At 50.7% G+C, this 15857-nt stretch overlaps 2 protein-coding genes across 4 annotated transcripts; both read left to right on the plus strand.

The window, feature by feature from the left end:
• Positions 1 to 8053: 8053 nt before the first annotated feature.
• On the plus strand, positions 8054 to 11270 carry LOC147827754 (golgin subfamily A member 6-like protein 9). The gene is made up of 6 exons (XM_087212644.1): positions 8054 to 8470; positions 9673 to 9783; positions 10274 to 10317; positions 10426 to 10471; positions 10580 to 10667; positions 11023 to 11270. The coding sequence occupies exons 1-6, from the start codon at positions 8054 to 8056 to the stop codon at positions 11268 to 11270; spliced, it is 954 nt and encodes a 317-aa protein (XP_087068770.1).
• A 154-nt stretch (positions 11271 to 11424) lies between these two features.
• On the plus strand, positions 11425 to 14689 carry LOC147827755 (golgin subfamily A member 2-like). 3 transcript variants are annotated; one of them, XM_087213331.1, is made up of 9 exons: positions 11425 to 11597; positions 12228 to 12452; positions 12532 to 12604; positions 12805 to 12896; positions 13268 to 13396; positions 13508 to 13595; positions 13691 to 14091; positions 14173 to 14262; positions 14339 to 14689. In XM_087213331.1, the coding sequence occupies exons 1-7, from the start codon at positions 11502 to 11504 to the stop codon at positions 13936 to 13938; spliced, it is 951 nt and encodes a 316-aa protein (XP_087069457.1). In that variant the 5' UTR covers positions 11425 to 11501; the 3' UTR covers positions 13939 to 14091; positions 14173 to 14262; positions 14339 to 14689. The 3 variants fall into 3 exon arrangements, with proteins under 3 accessions (XP_087069457.1, XP_087069456.1, XP_087069458.1); XM_087213330.1 differs by having other exon boundaries at positions 14173 to 14689; XM_087213332.1 differs by lacking the exon at positions 13268 to 13396 and having other exon boundaries at positions 14173 to 14689.
• Positions 14690 to 15857: the final 1168 nt, after the last annotated feature.

Consider the following 15857-nt stretch of genomic DNA (forward strand, 5'->3'; position numbering starts at 1 on the left):
TTCAGAGAGGAACCAGGTTTCCACATTATTTATGTTTTGCTGGTGGAACAAGAGCTGCTTTCTCCTTTTGTAAGGTGGTCTGGCTCTTTTCTTTTCTTTCTTTCTTTTTTTATGGTACCAGGGATCGAACTGAGGACCTTTTGCTTGCAAGGCAATCGTGGTGCTGCTGAGCTAACCCCCCAGTCTTGGCTTATTTCTTTTCTCTTTTCTTTTTTCTTTTTTGACATATTTCTTTTTATTCTTGTGCTCCAGTCTTCCCAGATTGCTCTAGTAGATAGGGTGTGGCAAAGCTGACTGGGAATTAAGTGGGGGAACTGTCAATAACAAGATCCCAGGACAACACCAAATAATTCCCAGGACCCCATATGTAAACCTTCTGGCATATTCCCACAGGACGTGGCCTGCATAAATGAAAGGAGACACCAGGATGAGCCTGCTATCCTTTATGCTAAATGAGAGTTTTCTTTCCAGTTAGGCAGCCCCTCCACTCTTGCCCTGTCTTGCAATTTACTGGAGGTGGGCAGGGGAGGGGTCTCGGTTTCTTGCTCCCGATTCCTCTGTGCTCTGCCTGTCAGTTTTCCCCCGTCCTGTGATGGAAGTCCTTATGCTGTCTGTGCTGCCCGGTGCTTTTCTATGTCTGGCTTTATTCTCGCTCTACCCCTGGCCTTTTCAGTGCTCCCACAGGAAGTTCCTCCGGTAAAGTCTTAGGTCCTTCTAGTCAGGATCAGCCAGAAAACCTACTGAGGGCCTTATTCTACTCTGTCCCTGCCTACAGACCCCTAGCCTTACAAAAACACATTCATCAAAAGGTTTATATTATTAACCTAATGCGTGTAAAGAACAACCGCCAGGAAATTTAATTTCAATGTATTTAACTGTTAACAAAACTGAGCATGTTCCCATATGTTTATTCATTTGCTGTCAAGGATTGTTAAAAAGTCAATCATCTGCCCAGTGTTTACTTGTGTTGTCTCCTTTTATAGGTGGGCCGTTAAAATCCATTGATAGTTGGAGAAATGTAGCTTTCCTCTGGTGTCTTAGTCACTTGCCTTGTTGCTACCACACAATGCCCAACACTCACAGGTAACAGGAAGGGACGTTTATTTGGGCTCACGGTTTTAGTTTCTAGTCTTTAGTTGAGTGGCTCCAAAGCAGAAAGAGCATGGCAGAGGGATCCAGAAGAGGAGACCTGTTAACTTCATGTTGGCCAAGAAGCAGAGAGAGGAGGAGCCAGGGAGGAAATGTCCCCTTCCAGTCCTGCCTCCATCAGGCCCCGCCTCCTTCCTAACCACAGGCATCTCTAGAGTCCTGATTCAGTCCCCTTCCAAAAGCCCCACCCCTGATCACAGGAGTCTATTGGGGACATGCCAGATGGAAACCACAGTATGTAGCCTATGGGTTAGAAACATATTTGACCATCTTGACACATATCTTTTGGTTTTGGCTGTGCTATTTTGGAGTATGTGAAGTATAAGATAAATAAAATAATTTGTTTTGTACTTAACAAATATGAACTCGTATTAATTCCCCTTTTATATCTATATTCTCTCGCTTGGAATCAAAGTGTGAATTACCCAGTTTATATTTAGCATAGCATTGAAAGTCTTACAGCTGAAGCATCAGACATCATTTCCTCATCCTGAGTGTTTACTTACAAATGAAATCAGAAAGAATATTTTGGTTCAGGTTATTCATTATAGATTGTGTTTTTTTCAATTCTATTTGTCTAAGGGTCTCTTTATGTCATTTGAAAACTTATTGAGGAACTCAACAAAATAAGGAAGGGCATTTAATTTTGGGTAACACAGTATAATAAAGAGACCAAATATTTAATAGTAGAAGTTGAAATTTGAAGTGAAAAGAAAGAAAACTTTGAAAGGTAAATGAAAAAAATAAACATAGGGAGAAGTTTTCTAAATGAGTGTTATTCTGTACTGGACAAAACAGATTGTTCTCTGTTGCTAAAGTTGTGTGTTCTTTATTTCTTTCTCTTTCTAAGGGCATGCATCATTGACCTTTTATTTATTTATTTATTTATTTATTTTATTTATTTTTTGGTACCAGGGATCGAACTCGGGACCTTGAACTTGTGAGGCAGGCACCAGAACCACTGAGCTAAATCCCCAGCCCGCATCATTGACTTTTAAGAAAAGTAATGTCAAATGTGTAAACAATCATTACTGAAATGTTGAAAATATTTTTAAGCACATTTTAATGGGACTACCAAGTACAAATAATGTGACCGCTATTGAAGTAATTTATGGACTAAATTTTTTCAACACACTAAACTAACGTTAGGTTCTTGCTGAACACTGGAAGGGAAAGAAGACATTCAGTGCAGAGAATTATCAACAAATTTAATGTTGACTTAGACTGAAGAATAGTTTAGCTTTTTCTTTTTCTGTTTTTTTTCTTTTGGTAGACATTTAACATTTATTAATTTCGATTTCACAGTTTTCTTTTCCCATTTGGTAGCCAATAAATATTTTAAGGTCTTGGATACTGCTCCAGGATCCAAAGGCCTACTGTGACACCCAAAGGCCTACCGTGACCTTGAAGAAGGGGTGGAAGCTCTCTGGGCCTCAGTTTCCCCATCCTGCTCTCTAGCCCTGATGAACCTGCAGGGTTGACCCACCCCAGCAGACACCTTTAGACCCACATGGCTCAGGCCAAGGCTGAGAGCAACAGGGCTGCCGGACACTCAGAACCGGAGACCCCTTGGGCCCAAGAAGAGCAAAGCAGTGAAAACGCTGAGTTGCCAGTGGGTTGAATTTCACTTGTGTGGTTTGCAGCGTCTTCCAGTCAGAGCACCTGCCACACTGCTGACCTGCCTTTCTCAGTTCAGCGGGGACAAAGGGGCAAGAGCAAAGGGGAAGGTGGCATGCTTCGGGGACAGCAGCGGGGCTGGCAGGGCCAGAGGGCGTGGTCAGGCCAGGAAAGTGGGGTGGCAAAGCGCATGCACTCTGCGGCAGCCTCAAAGGCCTCGAGGCCCCCGTGTCACCTCCAGGAGTCTGCAGATAGAGGTGGCTCTGTTGCTGTCTCCTCAGCTGGGCAGGCCTGGAAGTCACTAGGAGCTGTGCCCTCTATTTAAGTGAGTTTGGGAGAAAAGGCCAGGGCCCGGGACATGCTTAGGGCATGAGGAGAAGAAGCCAAACCCACCAAACGGGGCCAGTGTACAGGGATCCGGTCCTGACACACACGTGTTCTCTCTCTCTCTCTCCCCCCCCCCGTCTCTTTTTGTCTCTCAGTCTGTCTCTCTGTCTGTCTCTCTCCCTCTCTCTGTCTCTGTCTCTCTCTCTCTCCTTCTCTCTCCCCTACCCCAACCCAGGTCATGGGAGCACACCCTAGGCAGGAGGATCAAAAGTTCCAGCCTGAGCAAATTAGCAAGATTCTGTCTAAAAATAAAAAGTTGAAAAAAGGGCTGGAGATATAGCTCAATGCAAGGCCCTGGGTTCAAACCCCAATATGAGAGAGAGAGATAGGAAACAGACTACATTAAGACTTAAGAGATACATTAACAATTGCAATGTTCCAATTACCCAAAAACAAATAAACAATTAAAAGATGCATAAGCGGGGGCTGGCTGAGAGAGCACACATCCCAGTAAACCCATCATAAACTGAAAACATCTTAAATCAAAAGTACCTTCAAGACACCGAGCCCACCTCCCGTCACAGCTCAGCCCAGGCTCCCTTGCACTTATATTCGCAGGGCGAAAAACACCTAACAAAAAGCCCATTTCATGGTAAAATGTCACACATCGCATGCCATTCATTGAACACCTGGATCCAAAAATCAAAGCCACAGCACAGAATGGGCGTCGCTGTGGTCTGACCTGGTGTGCGGGGCTGGCGGGGACCTGCTGGCCACTGCTGCCTGCGACAAGAGAGAGGAAGCAGATTGTCTAGTTTAGCTTTTTCATTATTTACTTAATCCTATTTTATCATTTCTGTTTTCATTCTGGTAAATGTATTAAATATTTAATATAATTGCATGCACAGAATAAGTCATAACCCATTGGAAAATTGCAGTTTTGTTGTGTTTTTTTTGGTACCGGGAATCGAACTCGGGTCCTTGCGCTTGTGCAGCAGGCGGCGAAACCACTGAGCTAAATCCCTGGCCCCTGGAAAATTGCAGTTTTGGTTCTCAAGTTAAATACCCAACTTCCAAATTGAATATTTACTGTATAGTTTGTCTTTTGCTGTTGGCAGATTGTTTCCAACCCATTATTTCCCCAAATCAATGGAAACTGTACAGCCAAATTTTGTATAACTGATTTTATTGTGTTATGTGTAACACAGGATCCACCACAACAGAAAATGTTGTTTTCAATCTTCTTGATATTCTATGTGAAAGCTGTACCAGGTAAGTATCTTCATGATTATGACTCTAAAATCCAGGGGGATTCTGCTGAAGCCCATTTGCGTCTTGCTATTATATCAGTCCTTGCTGACTCCTGCTTTGCAGCATTCCACAGTCCCAACACTGATGATGGATCCCGTCCCTGCAAAGAAAGCCACACATTACAGCTGAAGCCTCTCTCAGTGACTAAAGGCTCAGCTCATACTGTGTGGCCTGGTTCCTAAGTTAGAGACCTCTGACCTAAAGCATCAGCCCTCATGTGTTTGAAATATGCAATGAAAGTCTAAGGAAATTGTGATGGCTTGCATCTAGTTGTCCCCAGAAAGTCTCATGCGCTCATGGGTGTGTCTTTGTTGGAGGTGGCTGGGTCTAGGGTGTGTGATGCTGGGGTGAACTGTGTGCTGCTGGGAATGAGAGCATGATATAGGGATGAAGACTGCTACCCACCCTAAGTGTGGGTAGCCTGGATGAATATAAGGGACAGACAGTGGAGTGCTGCCTCTCTTGCTGTTGCTTGCTGCTTCTTCTCTACTCCTCTGCTTTGCTGCCTTCTGCCCACCATGATCTATTTCTCCTACGTGATGCCCCTCTGCCATGGCACCCCGCTTTGGAGCCAGCCAGTTACAAACTGAAACCTCTACAAACTGTGAGACCACATAAACTTTTCCTCCCTTTCCCTGGGGTGTTGGATAGTTTGTCTCAGCAAGGAGAAAAGTAACTAAGATGAAATCTTAACCAGTGGGAAGCTGGGGCACAGGGATCTCAAATTTGATTCTAGCCTTGACAGTTTAGTGATTTAGTGAAACCCACCTCAAAATAATAAAAACAGTTGGGGATGTAGCTCAAAGGTTCTAGATTCTATGTCCAATCCCACAGTAAAAAAAAAAAAAAAAATTACTATCTTTATAGTTATTACTGTTCTGTGATATGGTATTTTGAGACTGAGTGTCTGGTTTCCCAACAGACTTCAACATAATCATTTTAATATATTGTAATTATTATTGTATAAGACAGTGATTATTTTAGGTCGGATAAAACTCATTGTGTGCCTTTTGGCAATAGCATGGATTCACATTTTCAAATTTCATTTTGCCATAGCCTGCTGTAAACGTTTTATTCAGCTAATTCATTGAATTGCACAGGCTAGACTCAGTATTTCAATCCTCGTGCCTCAGCCACATAGAGGGCTGGGCTTACAACTGTTTACCACCACATCTGGCTCATGCATCATCATTATAATTATTTTATTATATTTGATTATATATTATAGATAATATATGTTATATATTTCATTATATAATTATATTTTTACTATTATTTGTGGTTTTATTGAGACAGGGTCTCACTGTATAGTGTAGACTGAACTCAAACTCACTAAGTAGCCCAGCCTGGCCTCAAACTCATGGCGATCCTCCTGCCTCTGCCTACCAAGTGCTGGGATGACAAGTGTGTGCCAAATTTTTGGATGAATCAGTGAATTAGAATCCAACTCTCTAGTTATTTATTTTGGTGCCCAAAGTGACCAAAATTTGACCAGTGTGAGTCCCTTCAAGCTGTAGCCTGTGTGCCCACTGATTTTCAGCACTTTCTTACTTTCTGATAGAGGAAGATGTTTCAAACACACCTCGTCTTTCCCTGCCCCAGATGCAGAATGAATCAATTCTCCATAAAGTGCTTGTTGCTTTTACTTTTCTGATCACTCATTCCAGACAAAATCATCTACTGCCTTTAGGAGTGATGGCTGGGAGACCAGGAGAAAAACTTAATGGACATCAGCCTTAAGACTCTCTGACTGAGCAGGGTGTAGTGGTGCATACATGGAAGCCCAGTATTGGAAAGCTGAGGCAGGAGGCTCTAGAGGCTGTGCCCAACCCGGGCAAAATAGCAAGAGCCTCTCTTAAAATAAAAACAAAGCCAAGTACAACAGGAGGACAGATGGAAGGGCTGGAGATGCCAGCAGTGGTAGCACTCCGGACGGCCGTGTGCGGGAGGCAGAACTCAGTGCAGGCCCAGAGGGAGGGCTTGAGGCCCTGCTTCCCACTGGCTATTCTCAAGTCAGGGCAGAGCCCAGGAGGGAGACCAAGGCAGCCCACTCCGGGAATCACAGGACTCCCTGCAGGTGGCTTTGGCTCAGGACCCCCTAGAAGCTCTGCTCAACCCCTCAGGAGCACCCAGAAGCCTACGACCTTGCACCTAACCTGCCTCCCCTCCCTCATTTGACGTCTCCCTTGCTTCACAGTCTGGAAGCTGTGTCAGTCTCTCCCATTCCTGGTGTCATTTCCTCCCACAGGGTTTTACACAGTAAATCGTGTGTACATTGGATCCTGTCAGGCATCAACTTCTAGGAGGATCTGGGCAAACATGGAAATCAGGGGCAGAAGCAGGGATACCAGTGACAGGGGCAAACACAATAGCCCCGGGAGAGGTGTCAGGAGCGTGGACAGGGTGGCCACAGTGCAGGTGGAGAGAAATCAGGTTTTGGCTTTTTTTCACAGAAGGAATCCAATGACCAAAACAAACCAAACAAAAAAGGCAAGGAAGGAAGGAAGGAATAAATGAATAAGCTAAGAACTCAACAGTTTAGTATAAAAGCCTTGGATTCAATCCTCAGCCCCACAATAAGAAAAAGACCAAAAGAAGGACAGAAAGAAATTTTACTAGACTTGCTGGTAGAATATAAGATATGAGAGGAAGTGATCTGTCAGATGCCTCCACTATTTTTGGCCTAAGCATGGAGAGGTGGGGTCTCCTGTATGTGAGATGCTGATGCCTAGGAGAAGAACCTGTGGCAGAAGTGAGACTGCAGGCTGGACGGTAGACCTAGGAGGCTGGAGAAACGATTAGACACACACAGGGAATGTCACAAGGACAGACCATGGATGTCATGAGTCTGGAGTTCACCATCGGGTGCTGGCTGAAGATGTAACTTTCAGAGTTAGTGTACACCTGGATTGTCACGTTGTACAAGTGAATGTGACTACCAGGAGAAAAACCATCACAGAGAAATGCTAGGAACCGAGTCCCAAGGCATTCTAGGTTTGGCAGGAGACGAGGATTCATCTAGAGACCAGGAAGGTCATAGAGACATAGCATTGCCCTAAGAGCCTGACGAGATTCCCAATTTGACCTAGCGTGGCCCCGTGAGGAGTATTCCCTTGCCCAAAGCCTGTTTTGAGTGAGTGTCAATGGCTGTAACAGTGGGCCACACTTCTTTTCCCGTGCTTTTCCTCTCAGTCCTGTTGTAGTCAGTTTAGTTCAGATGCAGCTCCTCCTGAATTCACTTTTCAAAGATAAGCTTGGACAATGATGCCTTTCCACGTGGAGGTGAGTGGCTTACATTGACAGTGCTCACTGATTCATCTGGCTTCGATTCTGTCTGTTTTATTTCTGCTGCCATTCTTTGTTTCTGTTTTACCTCCCCCTTTCTTCCTAACTTTCACACTGAAGCTTTTGCTTTTTTCATTCCAGTTTGGTGCCTCTACTTAATTCTCCTTTTATATATGTTCTTTTCACTTCTATTTGCTCTGTGTCTTCCTTTAGTGTTTTATTTAACTGATTCTTTAGAGTTAAGCACGTATTCATCATTGCACCCTGGTCCTGCCTATAGATGAAGGCTATGTAGAATCCTTTCCCTGTTCTTAAGAAACGCTCTTTAGACTTTTCATCCTAGAATGATTTTAATTGGGAAACTATGGCGTTTTTGTTTCCATGGAATCCACACCCTTTCCACAGCTATCGGGGACATTTCAGGAACCCTCCTATCATAGCTCCTATCATAGCTGCCAGGAGCAGCAGCTGCCTGCAGCCTGCGTGGGACTCCACCCATCCCCCACCCCCTGGAGGCGGCCTCACCAGGCTCCCTTATGACGTCATCAACATTCTCAACCAATGGGACTGGGGGCCTGAGGCCACGCCCTCTGTGTTGAGTTTAGTTCCGCCCTGGTTAGGCCTCTTGCAGGCGGCCCGGCGGAGCTGCACTGAGACTCTTGGAGAGCATTTCCAAGTGATAGAAGGCACTGTGCGCAAGTGGCCCTTCCCCTTTCCCTCTCCCTGCCCCGGGATTTCAGAAGAAACCCGTAGGCAGAAATTGGCCAGAGCTAGGCAAAAGGTAAAGCACACAGGGAGGATCCCAGCCCCTGGGCCCGGACTGAGTCCCCAGATGGCCACTCCTTGGTCAGAGTCCGTGCCGCCCCTGAGGCACATGGGGCGGGAGCCTCGTTGCCCCAGTGCCCCCATCAGGTCCTGTCACAGACCCGGGCCTCACAGCCCAGCCCCTCCTGGCTTCAGGGACCCTTGCGATCACTCTTGGGGCCTCCTGCCACCCCACCCCATTCCTCCCTGAGCCCTGCCTCAGACTGCCTCGTCGCTTCCCTGTTCTGAACACAGAGGAGGGCAGGGGCACAGTCAGATTCGGGGGACAGGGAGGCAGGCGTAGGATGTGCTGAAGGCCCAGTTCCCTCACAGTGTCATCACCATCCCTCACCTGGGCCTTGCTCTTCCCACCGGGTCCCCTAAAGTGTCCTTAGCCACCGTCCAGTTCCTCCGGTGGAGACGCAGATTTCCACCCGGAAGGGGATGGGAGCATGGGAAGGGGTGCAGCGAGGCTTTAGGTTCCCTGCTGCTGAATTTGGGCACTGACAACACGAAACTGTCATCAGAGAACTCGAAAGGTTGACAGTGTCTCTGGTGACCCCAGCTTTGGGTTGGTTTTCTCCCAGCATTCTGTCTCCAGAGAGACTCAAAATATCTCCTAAATTCTCTACTTCACGTTTGAATTTTCGTGTGTGTGTGTGTGTGTGTGTGTGTGTGTGTGTGTGTGTAGTGCTGATTATGCCCACAACCTTCACAAGTGGGCCAAGCTCTCTATTACTGAGCTGAACCCCAGCCCTCTTGCTTTTTTCTTGTGTTAGCCTTAGGGATTGATTCCAGGAGGCACAGACCCACATGCCCAATACTTTTTATAGTTTATTATTTCTATTTTCAGACACTTTTTAATGCTATTTTACCTCAGGCTTGTCCCAGTCTTGTGCTCCTGCTGCCCCAGGGTCACCAGTACTTGGGATGACAGGCATGCACCACAGTGCTTGCTTGCTTGCTTGCTTGCTTGCTTGCTTTCTTTCTTTCTTTCTTTCGTGTAGCCACGTAACTGCTCCTTTGCTCAGGCATTAATTGATCATCACAGCACTGTGTCGGTTGTTGCTGCATTGCAGCAGGTGGTGTGCCTAAGAGTGTGCTGTAGAAATGATGCAGGAGGTTGTGAACACAGAGGCTCATCATTTTCATCAGTATTATTGCTTTTCCTTTATGCAGTTGAGAGAGTTTCAGGAAAGAAACAATCTTTTGGGTCCTTCTCTGGATGAGAAGAAGAAAAGCATAAATCCCGGGATATCCACTGGTGGCAAATGTCACCCACCTGACGAGGTGAGTCAGAGCTGGCCAGGCTGCTGCAGCTGTGGCTCTCATGGCAGTGGGGGGTCAGGGTTCACATGAGCACAATGTCAGGTGCAGGATAAGAAATTCGCATTCGAGGGCCAGGTCTGTGACAGCTCAGCGGTCGGGTGTGTGACAAGCTTATGACAAGTCCTGGGTCTGACCAACAGCAGTGCAATTAAATATGTGGGGAGGATTTTATGTACAATTTTGATGTTTAAATGACACATTTTTATGTGAATGCCCTCGGGCCTGGTGCAGAGCAAGCACTCAGTAAATGGTAGCTGGAGTTTGATTTTGCTCAGCCTCAAGGGCAGCCAGGCCAGTAAGAAGAGCCACTTATGCTCAGGATCTCTGCCAGAGCCCAGGGTGTGAGGTCTGGGAGGAGGCAGGGTGTGCAGGGAGCTTGGCTCAGGCCACCCTGGGTGGGGGAGTCTTAGTGGAAGAGGAATCAGCACCTCCTGTGTTTCTCTCTGAGCAGAGCCAGGATGCCACCAGTGGCCCCAAGGTCCTGGCTCAGAACAAGTGAGTGTCTCCTACTGGGGCAGCCATCCCTAGGCTGAGGGGTCAGGGCCGGCCACTGCCCCTGAACCTCTTCCCCATCCTACCTTTACCCTGACCCTGTGTCTCCAGCCCTAGGACGTACTTCTCCGATGACATCCAGAGGGTCCTGAATGAGGTACCGCAGACTGGGGCCAGAGGTGGGGAGAGGGAAGGACACTTGGATGATAGATGTACTTGAGGTCGCCAGTCCCCCCCCGTCCACTGTCCCCTGTGCCTAGGGCAGCGGACAAAGGTGAAAGCAGAGAAGGAGGAGCAGGACAGGAAGGTCCAGGAGCTAGAGAAGAGCCTGATGGACCTGAAGGCAGACATGGGTGAGTGAGCACAAGGCTGACCTGGGAGTTGGACCCGGTCTCTGGGCTGTGGCTGTGGCTGTGGCCTGCACTTTCCTAAGGAGCGACGTACACTCAAGGGATGGGGCAGAGAGAAAGGGCTCTGTGACGGGAGCTGGCAATCCTCTCATCTGTCTGAGCCTCCTGTCCCCATCTGAGAGATGGGTGCTGTGCCCACTGCCAAGCCCCCTGAGAACCTCAGGGGAAAGTGGCTTCAAGACTGGCCCTCATCTGGGAAGGAGAAATCATTCATCAGGAAGCCGAGGTGGGGCAAGGAGCCTGAACTGGGGGCTGAGCCCTGAGAGGCCCAGACCGTTATTACTACTTCCCTTCTCAGCTGTGCCCCCAGCCCTGCAGCCCCCAGCCGGGCCCTCTGAGGAGCAACTGCAGCTAAAGTGTGAGCTCCAGCAGCTCAAACACCAGCTGGAGCTTGTGTTGGAAGAGCTGAAGACACAGAAAAAAGAAACCTGCAGCCTGTGTGTAAGAACAGTGGAACAGGCGGAGCAGCTGGCCCAGATGCAGGACAGTGTTCTGAGGCAGGTGTGTGGCCACTGCTCGCTGGTCTTCTCCTGCCAGGTCCTTTAGGGCAGAGCAGCACACTTAGCCCTCGGGGTCCTTCCCCCCTCAGTTCAATGGGGGCACTGCAGCCCTCAATTGTGAAGGTGTCCTGTGAGCCAGAACCCTGCTGGAGCATCTGCTGGGGACAGGGGACGATTCTCCATTGTGCCTGCCCCAGGGACACTGAGGTTGGGTGTTGGGTCTGGCTATATTGGCGGCACTGATTCCTCTTCTCTGAGGAGTGAAGACAACCTAAAAATGCCCAGTGCATTGCAATCAGAGCAGCTGGAGAGGAAGGAGCTGGCCAGGAAGCTGGGCCAGCTGCAGGAGAAGATGGTGCAGCTCATGGCATTGGTAACTCCCCACCCCGTGAGACTGGGCTGGGACAGAGGTGCCGCCCATGGGGAGGGGAGGGGAGGTGCTGGGCCAGGACCAAACTCCCACAGTGGGGGACAGGTGACCCCAGAGCCCTGCCCTTCTTGCTGAGCAGTTCTGTGACTGCTTCCTGCTCCATGCCTCTGATGGGTAGATGTGGGTGGCCCTGGGCTCCTCCCCAGTCCTGATGTCACTGTCCCTGCTAGAGACCTGAGAACCCTGATCCAAGGAAGAGACAGGCTGGGAGAGGAGACTCCTTAGGGCCGAGCTGCATTCTCATCTCAGCTGCCCCGGTCACAGTTTCAGTGCCTCCATCACCACGCCTGGGTGTCCACCACCTGAAGAGGATGTGAGCCTTTTCCCCTCGAATTGGTGGATTAAATGAGCCAGCTTGTGTGAAGGATGGGAGGCTGAGCCAGTGCTTAGTGGATGTGGGCTGGCTTCCTCTGATTCTGCACAGCTGTGGTCCGAAGTCCCAGGGCTGGGAAAGGAGGTTCTGAGGCTTGAGGCTGGGTGCAGAAGGCCGGGGCTCTGAGTGCCCCCGCCACATTCGTGAGCTCAGGCTCTGGAGCAGCAGCTCACCCTCCCTCACCTCTGGGTCTTCTGCAGAAGGTGCTAAAGAGCCAGGAGGCCCAGCAGCTGCAGCAGCAGGGGGAGCAGCTGCTGTCCCAGGTGTGGCAGCATGCTGAGGCCTGGCAGCAGCTGGCCACACAGAAGGAGGCCCTGTCTAGGCGGGCTCTGCTGCACAGGCAGCTGGTGAAGCAGCAGGAAAACACCATAAAGGAGGAAAATGTGGCCCTGGCCAGGCTGCACCAGGAACTGTGGGAGACTCAGGTGATGAAGCTGCTGAGGCGAGGCCGGGCAGGGAAGGCCCTGGCTGCCTCTGACTTCTCACTTTCCATGCTGCCCACAGGAGGGCCTGGAAGCCTCCACACTGCAAGATCTGCAATCAGCCCCACAGAGAGGCCCAGCCCAGCCCAGGGAAGGTGAGTGGAGATGCCCAGGGCAGGGTGGGCTGAGCAGAGCTGTGAAGCAGAGAGTTGAGGGGGAAGAGACCTGTAGGGTGCTGCTCATTCTCTGGCAGAGGGTGGTGGTCCCGGGGCCCCTGGCAAGGCAGGTGAAGAGGGGGCCTCTGGCTGCTCTGCCTCCCTGTGTGGCTCACTGGGGACCTCCTGGCTGCTCCCAGTTGGAAATGAAGGCGATGTGGAGGAAAGGAGTGTGGAGACTCCTCTGTCTGACGACACCACCCCTGCAGACTCGGGCAGCTCAGAGGCCCTGGTGAGTAGGTCTCCACTTCATCCCTTCTCCCTGTCCTGCCCTGGTCCCTCTGTGGTCCCTTTGGACACCCCAGTGCCTCGCTTTCCGCACCCTCTTGTTTCCATGGACCTCACAGCTTCCCTGGCCAGCTGTGGTCAGACGCTGTCCCCTGGGACCCTCGGGTGCCAGTGACAGTGGGGAGCTCCTTTCTGCTCCTTTCCCCACTTTGTCAGGAGCAGTCCCCTCGCAAGCACACCCCTTCTTCAGATGGCTTTTTTTTTGGTACCGGGGATCGAATTTGGGTCCTTGGGCTTGCGCAGTAGGTGGCGAAACCACTGAGCTAAATCCCTGGCCCAGATGGCATTTTTAATGATGGTCCTACCCCTGTCCAGGAACAGCGGGCTCTGCTGCCCAGGGACCTGAGGCAGCAGAAGGGGCAACGCTGCTACCTGACCCACCTGGCAGCCCCAACCCAGGACAAACCTGAGGATGAGGCTCGCACCCCAGGAGCAGGGCTGACCGTGTGTCCATGGGGAAGCTGCCGCTGAGTCTGTCCTGCCAGGCCGGGAAGGGTGGGCAGGGCAGGTGGGCACAGAGCCCTGACGCTGCTGCTCTGGCTCCTTGTGCTGGAGGTCTTGCAGGAGGAGGCAGCGATCAAGGAGGGGGCAGAGCACCTGGAGCATCAGTGGCTGGAGCTCTGTGGGGACACAGGCGACATCGGTGAGCCGGGCCAGGTCCAGGTAGCAGAGGCTGTAAGGTGTGGGGTCGGGGTCCCTGCAAGGGATGGCTCAGTGCTGTCCTCCTCCCCACTGCAGAGCCCACTGCCATGTGTCCCAAACAGTGGGCAGTAGCAAAAGAGGGACACCAGGAGGAGGAGGAAGAGAAGGTGATGGAGAAGGAGGAGGAGGAGGAAGAAGATGAAGAGGAGGAGGACTCGGATGAGGAGGAGAAGGAGCAGCAGTGGAGCAGCCAGCTGTTTCCAGTGCAGGAAGAGCTGCAGGCAGGGCTGGACATCTCTCTGGCTGCATCAGGGTGCACACTGAGCCCCTGGCCCTCTGGGTAAAACTGTTTGTGGTGCAGGACGTGGAGCTGGGGCTGGAGGACAATCCCAGGTCCATTCACGGCGAGTTTGGGGCCGCTGCACAGAGCCGTGGTGAGGAGCCCACTGCAGGGCCCACGGACACCCAGGACGTTGCCAGTGCAGCCGTGGAGGGTGGTGAGTGGAGCCCTGGGAGGGCGGCTGGGGCCGGAGTGGGCAGGGGCACAGCACTCAGTGCCTGCTGCTCTCTCTCCACAGACCCTCCAGAGGGGAGCCCTGCTCACACTGAGGAGTCCCCAGGAGAAGAGGCTGGGGCGGGGTCCTCCCCAGAACCCCAACTGCCTGACAGTGAGCATCCCATCAGGGCCCAGGCTTGGGACTTCATCCCTGCAGCCCCTCCATTCTGTTTTTCTCTGGCGTTTAGGAAAAGGACTCCGTGGATCTCAAGTTGATCCAAAGCATTTCCCCAGCAAAGCCTGGAGAACTGGGGCCCGGGCTCTGTCCCCCCTGTTCCCCATTCAGCCCCTGCCTGCCTCCCTCCTCTCCTCCCATCTCCCTGTTAGCCCGATAGGAGCAAGGTGAGCTCCACACATTCATTGTTCTTTCAAAACATTTTAACTGGTAAATTTCTAAAGAAATTTGAAATCACAGGAAACGTGTAAAGATGTTCCATCAAATGAACAAAAAACTTTAGAAAAGCTTTAAAATAAAAATTAGAAACTTTTATTTTTATAAAATTTCTTTAAGGGTCAGAAGGACAGAAGGAGGAAACAGAGATGGGATCATGGTGCCCTGGTCCCAGGGGTCCTGTTCAATTTGATTTCATGTGGTTGGGAATAAATGGCTTTCATCCCGCTGCCTGGCCTGGCCTGGCCTGTTCCCCTCCCAGGGTCCTGTGCTGCCTGCACATGGCAAGGCTCAGGGAGCGGCCCCGCCAGCAGAGGGCGCGCTTCGGGCTGTGCAGAGCCCCAGTGTCTGAGCTGATCCCTCAGGGCTGAGTGGCATCTTCCTGTCCTGTCACCTGGACGCTGTCTGAGGCAGGGCGAGGGCACAGCCATGGGGGCTCGGAGGGCATCCTGCCCTAAGGGGCCACAGACAGGCGCCTGACCCCACAGTGGGAGGGAACGCAGCGGGCATCACCTAAGGGTGCTGACCTGCAGTGCAGGATTTCCACTTCCTGCCCTGGTCCTGGGCCTGTCCACTCCTGGTGGCTGGTTCCTCCTGTCCAGCCCTGGCCAGTGCAGGCCTCAGCCCCTCTTCAGCCAGGCAGAAGTTGTGACCCTGCCCCCTAGTGGTAGGAATTGGCGGTACGTTTTTTGGTAAGAATCCTCAATGCACTCTTCAGCAACTGTGGAACTCTGGAGACTTTGTTGACTGGACTCTAAGCCATGGACTCAATTCATTTTGCATGAGGTAGACATGAGTCTTTTGGGGGCAAGGGGTGGAATGGTGCATTTTACTCTAAAGTGTCCCTGAAATGTCTCATGTATTTTGAAGTTGATGGATGCAGGGGCCATGTACTCAGTCGCTATTTCTCTGTTTCGTCTCCAAGGCTACTGAAGATAGGGTCAGGAACGGGCTCTGGTTTTCAGCCTGGATCAGGCTCCATGGAGCACCCACACTATGCCCACTGGGATCCCGGCCAGCCCATCCTCAGGCTGAGGATTCCAGTTACTTCCTGGCCCATTTGGCAAAGGACCTCTTGGACACTGGAATGAATCCTCCACCCTGGGCTATGGATGGTCTGGGACAAGGCACCTCTGTCCCCTAGTAGGGACAGTGACTTTAAGGATTGATCCTCGAATTGGTCCTAACAAGGGCTCAAGGGACACAGGGACAGTGAACATGGAAACTCAAAGGGCACTTTTCAGAGGGGAACCCAGCGCAAGGGGCCATGATACCAACACAGCCAGGGGTCAGAGAGACTGAGCACTTGGCCGGGC

Source organism: Heterocephalus glaber, unplaced genomic scaffold (assembly GCF_053883595.1).
Source record: "Heterocephalus glaber isolate CG9 unplaced genomic scaffold, H.glaber_assembly_v1.0 deba00001442, whole genome shotgun sequence".
NCBI lineage: Eukaryota > Metazoa > Chordata > Mammalia > Rodentia > Bathyergidae > Heterocephalus > Heterocephalus glaber.

Bases quoted from the DNA above. Each gene is read 5' to 3' on its own strand.
- LOC147827755 (XM_087213330.1), top strand. From the start codon at position 11,502: ATGCCCAGTGCATTGCAATCAGAGCAGCTGGAGAGGAAGGAGCTGGCC. The intron at 11,598-12,227 runs GTAACTCCCCAC...GGTCTTCTGCAG, and splicing joins TGGTGCAGCTCATGGCATTG to AAGGTGCTAAAGAGCCAGGA. The intron at 12,605-12,804 runs GTGAGTGGAGAT...GGCTGCTCCCAG, and splicing joins CCCAGCCCAGCCCAGGGAAG to TTGGAAATGAAGGCGATGTG.
- LOC147827754 (XM_087212644.1), top strand. From the start codon at position 8,054: ATGGCGTTTTTGTTTCCATGGAATCCACACCCTTTCCACAGCTATCGG. The intron at 8,471-9,672 runs GTAAAGCACACA...TCCTTTATGCAG, and splicing joins TGGCCAGAGCTAGGCAAAAG to TTGAGAGAGTTTCAGGAAAG. The intron at 9,784-10,273 runs GTGAGTCAGAGC...CTCTCTGAGCAG, and splicing joins AATGTCACCCACCTGACGAG to AGCCAGGATGCCACCAGTGG.